The sequence below is a fragment of the Haemorhous mexicanus genome, chromosome 14, assembly GCF_027477595.1.
Source record: "Haemorhous mexicanus isolate bHaeMex1 chromosome 14, bHaeMex1.pri, whole genome shotgun sequence".
Lineage (NCBI taxonomy): Eukaryota > Metazoa > Chordata > Aves > Passeriformes > Fringillidae > Haemorhous > Haemorhous mexicanus.
The window spans coordinates 15880443-15893009 of record NC_082354.1 but is presented as its reverse complement, the minus strand read 5'-3'; the positions used below and the strand labels follow the sequence as shown (position 1 = coordinate 15893009).

General features: G+C 44.4%; 1 protein-coding gene and 1 long non-coding RNA gene across 2 annotated transcripts; one reads left to right on the top strand and one right to left on the bottom strand.

Annotated features, from left to right (window-relative positions):
* Positions 1 to 625: 625 nt before the first annotated feature.
* LOC132333650 (uncharacterized) lies at positions 626 to 2147 on the bottom strand. The gene is made up of 2 exons (XR_009488223.1): positions 1860 to 2147; positions 626 to 1156 (listed from the first exon to the last, which is right to left on the bottom strand). It is a non-coding gene; the product is annotated as an uncharacterized LOC132333650 (long non-coding RNA).
* CHMP1B (charged multivesicular body protein 1B) lies at positions 1330 to 9939 on the top strand. The gene is made up of 8 exons (XM_059858940.1): positions 1330 to 1457; positions 3548 to 3645; positions 4353 to 4499; positions 5287 to 5355; positions 5500 to 5607; positions 5955 to 5998; positions 6302 to 6374; positions 6944 to 9939. The coding sequence occupies exons 1-8, from the start codon at positions 1442 to 1444 to the stop codon at positions 6986 to 6988; spliced, it is 600 nt and encodes a 199-aa protein (XP_059714923.1). The 5' UTR covers positions 1330 to 1441; the 3' UTR covers positions 6989 to 9939.
* The last annotated feature ends 2628 nt before the right edge of the window (positions 9940 to 12567 follow it).

The window sequence follows — 12567 nt, the reverse complement described above, 5'->3', positions numbered from 1 at the left end:
CTTCCTGCAGACCTCTCCTGTTACACACATGGAGTCTGTTACTGCTGTGGTGTCACCAGTTCAGTTTCAAAGCTTTCACAGCCAGGACTCAGCGATCTTTATCACTATAAATTCAGACTCCTGAGACACCAGCAAGAATAATTAGTTACTGGCTTTGCTCAAGTGTCTTCTGCCACACTCTTTGCAGTTCATTTGCCACGAGCACTCCTGCTTTATTACCATATCCACAACTCCTACAGGCATTTCACCTGGGAAGAACTGCCAGCTCAGATGCATCACTCCTCTGGCAGGTTTTGTCTGAGATGTCTCAGCAGAAAATATTGTTAAACATAGATCCTGGTGGCTGAGAGGCTGGACATGGTCCAGCCCACAGCCCCCAAGTCCTGGGCTCATCCCAGAGTGGGCAGCAGGAAGGGGAGAGCAGAGCTGCAGAGCTGCCTCCAGCCCTGGAATCCAGAAGGACGTGGAGCTGCTGGAGCCAGTCCAGAGGAGGCCACAAGTGATTAGAGGGGATGGGACAGCTCTGCTCTGGGGAAAAGCTGGGAGAGCTGGGGGTGTCCACTGTGGAGAAGCTTTGGGGTGACTTAATTGTGGCCTTCCAGTACCTGAAGGAGCTGACGAGGAAGACAAAGAGACACTATTTATTTACAAGGGCCTGCAGAGACAGAACAACTGGGGGACGGATTCAAACTGAAGGAGAGGAGAGATGTCCAAAGGAGGGGACAGGAAGATAGTGAAGTGCCTTGAGGAGCAGCTGAGGGCACTTGGTCTGTTCAGCTGGAGGAGATTGAGGGAAAACTCAGCGAAGTTACAACTCTGTCGTGAGGGAAAGCAGAGGGGCAGGCGTTGATCTCTGTGGTGACAGGGACTGGACCCAGGGAACCGCCGGAGCTGTGCCAGGGTCAGGCTGGAGATCAGGGAAAGGTTCTGTCCCCAGAGGGTGTCGGGCACTGCCCAGGGCACAGCCCCAAGGCTGCCAGAGCTCCAGGAGGGTTTGGACAGCGCTGCCAGGGATGCACACGGTGGGATTGTTGGGGCGTCTGTGCAGGGCCAGGAGCACGACTGATGATCTTTGTGGATCCCTTCCAACTCAGGATATTCTGGGATTTCGATTGAATATTAGGAGGAAATTATTCCCTGTGAGGGTGGTGAGGCCCTGGAATAGATTTCGCAGATTAGCTCTGGTTCCCCCACCCCTGGAAGCGTCCAAAGCCGGGCTGGCTAGGATTTGGAGCACTCCAACCTACGGATGTGCTCCTGCCCACAGCAGGGGAGGGCCGGGATGAGGTTCCCGCTCCCTCCGAGCCCAAAGCCGCAGGCGCGGCCCCGCCCCGGCTCGTCACGGGGCCGGAACCCGGAGCCGCCGGAGCCGCCACCGTCCTGGGCCCAGCGCTGCCCCAGCCCGGTCCGGAGCCGCGCCGCTCCCCCCGGGGCCGCCAGCATGTCCAACATGGAGAGTATCCTCGGGCGGGACCGCGGGCGGGACGAGCCGGGAGCCGCGGGCCGGGCCGGGCCGGGGGAGGTGGCGGTGGCGAGCGAGGCCTCCCCGCCGGGAGGAGCCCCCGGGGCGCGGGGAACGAGGGGGCGAATCCCCCTCATGGCGGTGGTCGCGGGGACCGAGGGGCAGCAGCGGGAGGGCTGGGTGTGACACTGCCCGGGGCTGAGGTCGCTCAACCTCGGAATTCTCTTCTAAAGACGAGAAAAGCGAGAAGGGATCTCATATTCCGTACCAGTATCTCCAGGGGCTGTTAGAGGATGGTGCCAGGCTCTGCTCAGTGATGCCCAGCACCACAATGAGAAGCAGTGATCATAAATTAAAAACCGAGAGTTCCACCTCAGCAGGAGGAAGAACTTCTTACCATGGAGGGGACTGAGCACTGGAACAGCTGCCATGGGGGTGTGGAGTCTCTGTCTGGGGAAATCCCGAAGCCACCGGGACACATTCCTGGGTCACCTGCTCCAGGTGACCCTGCCAGGGCGGGGGATTGGACTGGGTGATCTCCAGAGGTCCCTTGTAACCTCAGTTATTCCGTGATTCTGTGGTTTCACCGCCCTGAAGGGACAAGGAAGTGGGTGGGAAGTTCGGTGTCTCTTCCCAAGGTGTGATGAGGAGGCAGGGCTGTGGTGGATGGAGGGACAGCCCAGTTCCTGAGGCAGAAAACACAGTTTATAGTGAAAATAGTATAGATGGGACAGCAGGGACAGCATACGTGTATGTAAACTGGAGTGATGTCAGCTGGGCTGTCCCCCAGACAGCCACCACGTCAGCTGTTCTTCCTGCTCTTGAAAGAATTTACACGCAGAGCCCTGTGTGGGCTGACTCTTTATTGCTGTATAAAACCATCTTAACACACAGGGACAGAAAACTCTTATGGAGCCCAGAGGTCTCAGTGTGGTTGGAATGTGCAGGCAGTGCTGGCATTGCCGGTTGCCCTGGTAGGGATTGCTGGAGCAGCTGACTGTGAGTCACAGACTGAGGTGGAAGTTGGGTTCCACTTGGTTTGTGGCACGTTGAGAAAGACACTTGAAGGGAGGAGCAGGAATGTGCTCCCCAGAGATGGGTGAGCTGGTTTAATGTCAGGTAAATTCCCTAGCTGAGTAACTGAGGAAGTTACTTCAAAATAAACTGCTCTGGTTCTGGTAGCTACATTAATAGATACCCTATCCAAAGTCACGTGTGTTGCCTGTTTGTAGCCTGCCTGTGATGTTTATAGGATAACAGAAGACATTCCTAATGTCTCCAGGTTGCTGTCAGAGTAAGAGGAATGGTTGGACTTTAAGGCAGAAAACAGCTCTGGAATAATTTATGTGCTTGAAATATTGAAGAAACCTCAAGTACTCATAATGTTTAGCTTTGTGTTTCCACTGAATTGGTAATCATCTTAGAACCTGCTGCACCTTCTTCTTAGGATACCCCAGGTGGCAGGAAAGAAACTTACAAAGCTTTTTTCTTACATATTGTTTGAGAAGGACTGATATTAATAGGAAGCTTTCATCAACAGTATTTTAAGAAGATGTTTTTGATTGTTATTTTTACAGCATACACTCTGTTCTTTGTCAGTATTGGTTAATGCAGTCATTCCAAATCACTCTGAAGGCTTGTCTTACTGTTTTCTTGGAGCTTTCAGTTTAAGTAGTTGAACTTTTGTTTTTAAAGTTTCTCTTCGTGACTGGAGTACTTTCTGCCCAAAAGTCAGATGACGGAGCTGTTGGAGAGCCTGGGATCACTCACATGACCCAGGGCTGGGAAGGAGCTGGAAGAACAATTTCAATCCAGGATCCTGCTGGGTTGTAGCTGGCTGTGGGCAGCTGAGCCAGTTTGCTGTTACAGAGTTCATTTGTTGTGTTCTTCAGTGGCTTTGGGCTTTTTTTGGATAGGGAGGTTCCAGGCAAGTCAGGAAACCACATCATTTCACTGGGAGTCGCAGGCTTCTGGTGTGGGAGTGAAAGTAACCGGCAGAGAACCACTCTCAGTTCCTCTTGGGGGATGTTTGGTGGTTGGATTTATCACTCTTAAATAGGTTTGGTCCCTTAACTTACACTGCAGAACACCTGTTTAATTTGAAGTTTGCTGCAAAGGAGCTCAACAGGAACTCCAAAAAATGCGACAAAGAAGAAAAGGCTGAGAAAGCTAAAATTAAAAAGGTAAGTCTGAAACAAGTTTTTAGATCTGATGCTTGCCTGTTAGGGCAGGAAGACATCTGTTGTGTTGTCGTTTCCCTGGTGTGCATGCTAGTAATCATGTGATCAATGTTTGTGATTTAAAATATGTGACTATAAATATTCCTGTGTTTATTAATAAGCATGAGGATAAATCCTTGTGGATGGCTCGTGGAATTTGCTTCCCTAGAGGATTGTCTTGTATGTGCTTTGGTAGAGACTGTTGTTCTCAGAGTTAAAACCACTTCATGTTTATCAGCTTGTATTAAATGGGCTTGTGGAGAGGAACTTCAAAACAGCTTTTGAGTCCTTGAAGCAGTGAAGAGAGAGACTGAGTTGATTTGATGTGTTTTTGCCCGTGAGATACAGCTGTACCACCTGTGCCTGTGTTTGTGTCTTGAGACTGAAACTGTTTTCAGGAGCAGAAATTGTGTTTCTGTAGCTCTGCAAAACTGTCTATTTGAAGTGCATTCTTTCCAATGCCTTCTTTGGAAAGAAGTTAGGAATTCTCATCTTGGAAATGCTTGCACTCTGTTGTGGGAGGAGGGAGTGATTTGTTTACTTTTTTAATAGAAAAAGATAGAGTGACTAATTAATGCTTTTTCCAAAGCCAAAACAGACTACACAGAACTCCTATGTACAGGAGCAGGGAAGGGTAAAAGGCTTTTCCTTTTGTCTCCCTCTTTGCCAAGGCCATCCAGAAGGGGAACATGGAGGTGGCGCGGATCCACGCGGAGAACGCCATCCGCCAGAAGAACCAGGCCATCAACTTCCTGCGCATGAGCGCCCGCGTGGACGCCGTGGCTGCCAGGGTCCAGACTGCTGTCACCATGGGCAAGGTGAGGCCCTCCCCCTCCTGTAGGGGCAAGGAGGAGACCTCTCATCTTCTCTGGAGTGGCTTCATCCCGGCTGCAACCAGCTGGGAACTTTCACCTTTGGTTTTAGAGGTAGCCAAGAATAAATCGGCTGCTGGAATTCCTCTGGCAGCTGCTCTTTGGATTATTTCACAAAGGTACTTCTCCCCTTCAAAGTAAAGTCATGAGGTAGGAGTTGTGATTCCAACAGATAGTTGTTTAAGGTAAACTGATTTACTGCTCTTCACCTTGAAAGTTTATTGTGACCTGTGGACCAAATGTATCCCTTAACAGTGACAGGTCTCAAGTCTACAGAAATGAATGCTATATAAAGCTCATTTTTAGTGACTTTTGCCTCAGAATGTGTTTTTCAAGTGGCTGAGTTAATTTCTAGAGCTGGGAATGGTAGGAGCTATTTAAAATATTACATTCCAGATGGCAATAAGATGTTCCCTTCTATTTGGTACTGTCAAAGCTCTGTGAACAGAGATAAGAGAGCTGGGTAGGAAATATCAGAATCCCAGAATAATATGGGTTGGAAGGGACCTTAAAGCCCATCCAGTGCCACCTCCTGCCTTAGGCAGGGACACCTTCCCCTATCCCAGGCTGCTCCAAGCCCTGCCCAGCCTGGCCTTGGATGCTTCCAGGGATCCAGGGTCAGCCACAGCTTCTCTGGGAAATCCATCCCAGGGCCTCCCCACCCTCACAGGGAAGGATTTGTTCCTAAACTGCTCTTTTTTTCCTTGTAATAATTTCCTTCCCCTTGTTTCAGGTTACAAAGTCAATGGCAGGGGTGGTGAAGTCTATGGATGCCACCTTGAAGAGCATGAACTTGGAAAAGGTAAATAGGCTTAATTTTCTTGGAGCTGACATCAAAAGCAGAAGGGACAAGTTATAAAAAGGGAAATTCAATCAAGAGTTTTCCAGTTGAGATCTGTTTTTTCTTTTATCTGAAGATAAATGATTTGATTAATATTTTTCATAGATATCTGCACTAATGGACAAATTTGAGCATCAGTTTGAGACACTGGATGTTCAGACACAACAGATGGAGGACACAATGAGCAACACTACAACATTAACAACGCCACAAGTAAGAATGATAAAATATATTTTATCAAGGTGGTCTTAAATTATGTGTCTTAAATGTTCATTAATAGCACTGAAACACTCAGGTATATGTTTGGGTATTTTTACGGATCAGTTGAATTCTGTAGAAGCATTATTTACAAGCCAGAATTCAATTAATGTAATTTTAACTGCTGAGCACCTCTGCTCCTTATTTTTGAGTTCATACCTTCTAGTGGTTAAGCACAAAATTATTCTGCCAAAGGCATTTACCTTTAAATCAGTTTTGTTAAAATAATTGCTGTTCTCTGAAAATCTAACAAGAGGTTGTCAGAAACTCCAAATGCAGCAATCCATTTTGTTTTCCTTTAGAACCAAGTGGACATGCTCCTGCAGGAAATGGCAGATGAAGCAGGGTAGGTGAAATTTCTATTTCTTTAGAATAAATCTTGGTTCCTGCAGCCCTTGCTGATTATATCTACAGTCAAATACCCTTGTTTTATAAGCTGTCTCTTAGAAGCAGAGAAAAAACACAATTTTCCTTTTACCTCTGGACATATCTGACTTGTCCTGGTAGTGAGTCAAAATTACTCACCAGCATGTGTAACTCTGGAGTGTTCAGGGGGTGCTGTCTCATTATTCCTCTGCTGTCAATTATTGTGCTTCCCCCTTGAGCCACCCGTGCCTGACTTGGTGTTTGCTCTGTTTTCTCCTCTTAGCCTTGATCTGAACATGGAACTACCTCAAGGACAGACAGGTTCAGTTGCTACAAGTGTGGCCTCAGCAGAGCAGGTAAATGTTGGATTTCAGTGAGGTCAATGTTTTCTGGAGAAATGGGATGTGAGAATTAATGCTTCACTCAGTCCAAACAAAATGCTAAATTGCTAAATTCTGTTTCACCTGTTCCAAGGAAACTGTGTGGTTAAAAGTCTTGCTGTCAAAATACATTTGTTGAATGTTAAAGGGAAGGGGCCATAAAACTCATCCAGTGCCACCCTTGCCATGGGCAGCAACACCTTCTACAATCCCAGGTTGCTCCAAGCCCCATCCAGCCTGGCTTTGGACACTCCCAGGGATGGGGCAGCCACAGCTTCTCTGGGCACCTTGTGCCAGGCCCTCCCCACCCTCACAGGGAAGGATTTCAGTCCCCTTGTCCTATCAAATATTCCACGTTCTTTGAAAAATTTCTTTCTCTGCTTAATTTTGTGTTCTGAAATTCCTCCTTCACAGCCATGCTTGAGGTCTTAAGCAAATCTTGTTAAGCCACGAGAGAATTTCTCATCAGCTGGACGTGAGGTGGCAAAAGTTGCTTTTCCTGTTGCTGATGTTTGGTTTTCCCTTTTTGTTTTCCAACTGTGCAGGATGAGCTGTCACAGCGACTGGCCCGCCTACGTGATCAAGTCTAACTGAGCAGAGCTGCAGTTCTTTGGACCTGCTTCCAAATTCCCTGTCTGGAACTAACCCTGCTCTACACTCAAGGTGTAAAACAGTCCAGCTTAGGTGTTTGAATACTTGTAATATAGGGTACTTCACTCCCAGCTTGCTACTCTTTCTGAAATACATTAAGTGACCCAAAAATATCAGCTCTGATGTCCTTTTCTGTACATTTGGAAGTTGATCTATTTTTTGCAAGCTTTTTTTCACAAATTCAAGTTGATGTTCTAAGTCAGCTACTAATGGTGGTATATTCTAGTTACAAGCAAAGCAGAGTGTCAGTGAAATATATTTTAAATTATGAATTGATTTTTTTTTTAAATTATGAGAACTGTTTCTGGTTGGAGAACTGATGTATCAGCTCAGATGATTGTTGTAGATCATTTTCCTACAGAGCCAAACTCCTGGAACACGCAAGGATGGACAGTGTGGACCTCCTGGAAAATGCACTTGTTGAAACAAATAAGTGGACTTTGAGTTTTTTAATCTTTAAAAATTAGGATAAATGTGCTGAAATTAACAGTTTAGTTCAAAAATGAGTTACCAAAAGCTGATTTCATATAACTGGGGACTTGTATGGTGGCATCACTTCAGCACAGGAGGAATAAAATATATTTTTGGACTCTTTGCCAGGTCTGTTGCTCTCTGCAGATAACATCCCATTGTTTTTAATATTCTGGTTGTATGGAGGAGCTAATTTTAGCAATCCCTTTATATTTCTGCATAGTGAGAGAGTTTGGCTGCTCTCAGTAGCTTCAAACTCTTGTTGCAGTTGTAAAATAAGAAATGGTTGTAGAAATTTGTACCTGAGACCACTTGTGATGTGTTGTGATAAACAGTGATGTTCAAATTCCCTTCCTGATTTTTTTGGTCTCATTTTTATTTTTTGTCTTTGTAGGGGTGAGGGAAGGTGTGGAGCACCAGGCTTGGAATTGGTTCTTAATTTCCTGGTGTTCAGGGCCACTTGGGTTTTCCAGTGTTAGGGAATTGTTTAAGGAAAAAGTAAAAACTCACTTTTTTATTCAAGTGGGACTTTTTCAGTGAAAATGTGCAAAAATGATGAACCATTTCAGAGCAGTTTCAGACGTTATTTTGAGTGTGTTACCCATCTCACTCTGAGGGTTGAGCAGGATGTTATAAACTAAAGTAATCAAGGTTGCTGTAAAAATAAGGAAAATAAGATAGACAAAACAACCTGAAATGTGGGATTCTCTCATGCTGGCAGCTGAACTAAAACCACGAGTTTAAAATAGGATCTTTTCACTTGTTAGAAAGAAAGTGACATTTAAAATAAATGTAAACACCTTGAGTGTTCCTCCTGTAAACAGGAGAAGTTGGAAGGTGTTTAAAAATCACGTATTGACAGCTGTGGCCTGGCTATGATTCCCTCAAATGATGAAAAAAACATCCTGGAAAGGGACTTTTTCCTTCTTTTTCTTCCCTGGCTGCTTCTGAACATTGTAACCATAGTCACGGTGTATCTATGCAACCCAGTTACCCAGCTGGGGTGACTGTGTGTGTGCCTTTGCCTTGCTGGACTTCCTTCAGCTTTCTAATATTCAGTTACTTCATATCATGAGAGTGCTGGAAGCTTCCTGCTGTGGAATCACTCCACACCAGAGTTTACTCAGAGCTGTCCATGAACTACTGAGGGTTCAGTGTCTGAAAGCAGACAGCTCCAGCTACTGTGTCTGGCTTCTTCTAATGTTAAAAATGATGCTGCTGTTAGGCTGGTTTGGGCCATTCTGGAATTAGTTGAGGGTCAGACAGCAATTCTGAGCTCCCACATGCTTGATTTTCCCTGTCTGTTGCCTTGCTGTGAGCCTTGGAGGGGTTTAAAAATAGACTGGGAGTGAGATTGCTGCAACAGAAAGCTTAAATAAGCTTCATTATTTTATTGATTGTTGTGGAGTTTTGATCTTATCCCAGGCTGGTGAACTCCAGAGCCAGCACAGATTTCCAGTGTTGTCTCTTGAAAGGAATTAAAAAATACAAAGGTTTGACTGACATAATTAAGGTTATGTCTGGGGGACTGTGGTGCTAAGAGGCTTAGGCAGAAATAGATGTTTGAGACAGGGAATTTTTGCCCTGTTGACTCCACTCCAGGAGCTGCTGTGTATTTCAGCCGTGCCCGGGTTTGGAGCTGGCAGCTCCTGTGTACAGAACTCCTGCCCTCTCCTGGGGAAACGCTTTCACTCGTGGCTGCGAGCTGCATCCAGAAAGGTTAAAGTTATATTTTAAATACATACATTTTTCTCATGGCATTTGGAAATGCTTAAAGCTGAAAGTTACTCTTAAAGCAATATTTAAGTTTCATTCTTCCTCCCTTCAGGCTCCCCAAAACATTTCTCTTCCCGGAGCAGCTCTGGCTCCTCACTCCGACCTTGTTTTGTCTCTGTAAGTTGACTGTTTGTAAAGTTCATTTCGTGTTAAATCACTTGTTTGTGCTTTTCTGGAACCAGCTAAAATTTCAATATTTCTGCTGATGAGCAGGCGCATCTAAAGTGAAACATTGCTTGAAATGTTGCTGGATGGTTTTGCTCAGCATTTTTATCCTCTGTTTCTAAAACTGCTGGTTTGTGGTAGCTTTGTCTTCATTAGAATTCCAAAACAAAGCCATGCAAAGCTTCAGATGAAAGGAGAGGGAAGCAAAACAAAACCAAGAACTTTAATGTTGTGATTGCAACGGGATAAAACTTATCAAGTTGCCTTTGTGGAGATCCTCGGAGCCAAAAAATAGTGAATTTTTGTTAAACATAATCAGCAGTTGTGTATAGACATAAATTCTGAAGCTGGTGCCGTGTATAGAGAAGAGAATAATTTTTGTAGCTCTGGTTGAGTTCACTTTGAAAACTGCTTTACTTGTATGGGACAGTTTGTAAATGTAACTGCAGGTGGAAAATAAAATTGTACAGACAACTCATTCTGGGTGTGTGTGCAGGTTGTGTGGCTGCTATAGGTCTCTGTACATGGATGGACAAGCACATGGGATGTCTTTCCTATGGGAAGACATCTAGAAAATTCAATCTTTATGGAGGAAAAACAGGAAGAAAATAAAGTGGGTACTACTGAGAGAGATTTGGGACAACTGGGGAGTAGTTAATATTAAGTATAACAACAATAAATTTTATGGGGTGTTTAAAAATGTTTGGTCTGATATGGAGAGAGCCCTGTGCTTAAACATCTCTGAGGGTTTTCTGTCCTTACACAGGGAACAAGGGACTGCTGGAAAACTGGCAAGGAGGTGGTGTGGGTTTGACTTTGGGATTGGGTTTGGCTTTCCCACACCTAAAAATCTTCAATTTTAACATTTCTGTTCGGTCGTTCAAGAGCCAGCAGAGGGCACCTGAGGCTTTGCTTTTATGGATGCTGCAGAAATGACTGGTTGGAGCAGTTAAAGGAAAGCTGGTTGGTTCAGGGAGCAGTGTCTCCCGTGGAACCTTTGTTTGGGCAGTGTCCACCCGCTGTAGGACGTGCCTGTGCTGGGGCTTTGATCCCAAAATCCAGCTCGGCAGCTCATCCACAGGGCCGTCAGCTGAATGGGGTCAGTTGCATTAAATACTCTTCAACAGTCCTTTGCTGCCTCTGGGGTAATTTAGGTCTCTGAGATCTGGTAGGAGTGAGGAGGATAGTGAGTAACCCTGTGCTTAAAACTTGGGTTTAAATTTCATTTTTAGTTAAATCTTGGGGGGTTTTAGCTGTTGTTATTCTGCTTTTGACCTGTGATCATTTTTTGTTTTATACATAAGGAAAAGAAACCCTGATGCACTGATGGAAATGGATTTTAGTTGTAAATTTTATTTTTTTTATCAGAGCTTTGATGAGCTTTCCTTTGCTGATGGATTGACTTTAATTTCAGGATTCTCTCTGCAGGTCTGCCTTCACCTCTTGCTCAGGCTGCTTTGAGCTCACGACAGCACTTGGCTCCCATCTTTCTTGTTCCAAACTGTATTTTTGCAGTGGAGCCCTGAGTAGGGTCAGTGGCCTCGCTTGTTTCGGAAGCAGCTCCCTTCATTTCCATTCCTTGAGGGAAAGGCCCCACGTGAACAATCTGTAACTAATTTCACGTGCCAGTGGAGCTGCTTTCACTGGGAGAAGATGCACTGAGAGAGTCTCCCAGGCTCCTTCTTCCCTTTGCTGCTCTTTATTAGGGAACTCAGCCTGGATCAGCTGCATGAAATGGTTCAAAAGGGAAAATCAAAGGGGCTGCAGGATCCAGGTTTGGGAAAGCTTTCCAAGGTCTTCCAATGGTGCCAGTCACCATAAGGAGCTGCCAGACCCAGACTCAGCACAGAGGCTGCTCACATCCCTTACCTAAATAAGGGGGATTTAGGAGAATAAAATGTTTCATATTGCATATTTCTAATCTAAACATGCATATTTAATAATCCAATCTAGAGAATTAGATACATATGCTAATTATATAGAATAATAAAACAGAATACAAATAAATAAAATATCAAAATAAATAAAATGAAATGTCTAAAACCAAAGATGTTTTACAGTCACGCCTGTGTGTATTGCTTAGGATATTCTAAATTTATTAAACCTGAATGAAGCAATCGTTTTACAAAAGCAACGAACATGACATAATGTGTCTATCTGACAAGATAATAATCAGCTTAATTTAATTTCCCTGCTATCTGATTCATAATTCTTTATCACAATCAATTTCTGTCAAAATGAGCTGTCAGAGATAGGAAAGCATTTGAAAACTTCCTTTAAAGACGCTCAGTATTTTTTATTAAACCTTTTACGACTCCTTTCTTTTTTCAAAGATTAGATAAACATAACCCTTTGGTCTCTACAGGAGATATTTCCCTTTATTCTTATCACAATCAGGGCTTTGTTTCTTGTGGTGCAAAGTGGGTCATTACTGGAACCATTAAGCTGGATTTCTGTTGCTGGTGGTTTTTCAGTTCCATCTGAAGTAAGTCCCAATATTTGCCTGGAAATCCATCGGAGAGGCTGGCGGGCCTGTTCAGAGTGTTGTAAATTAGTTCCAGTCTCCACGAGCCTGCTGTGACTAATTGATGTGACCTGGAAGTGGATAAAGTCCATAACAGTAAGATCAACTTTTCCTCTGGTAATTTGACAAATAGAGCCCTTTTTTAAAGTCCTGTGTAGGCTCCATTCCCCATTTGTTCTGTCATGATGGGCATCGTTTCCGTGTTGGAGTGATAATGATTTTCCAGATTTCTGCTGATTTGTAGAGCAGGTGCCTTTATTTAATAATGCCAGAAGAAGGGAGAGATTCAACAGCACCAACAGAAAGAGAATTCCTGGCAGCAGCTGTATATCAAAGCCATTCCTTATCCTATTACCTCTCTGTAAGTATTTGACCATTGCTTAAAATCATAATATTTTCATATAAAATTACAACATTTTTTGCAGAATAGTTTTGTGTGTAGAGAGCAGAAGTAATAATTTATTAGTTTAACAATAGCACTGGTTTTTTAATCCAAATATTTTAGAAATACAAAGATTAATACTCACCAAACCCCAAGTTGTCTGGTGTGTAGTGAGTTTAAAGCAGCAAATATAGAATATC

Coding starts and splice junctions, on each gene's coding strand:
- CHMP1B (XM_059858940.1), top strand. Junction 5,608..5,954: donor CAACATTAACAACGCCACAA/GTAAGAATGATA, acceptor GTTTTCCTTTAG/AACCAAGTGGACATGCTCCT. Junction 6,375..6,943: donor GTGTGGCCTCAGCAGAGCAG/GTAAATGTTGGA, acceptor CCAACTGTGCAG/GATGAGCTGTCACAGCGACT.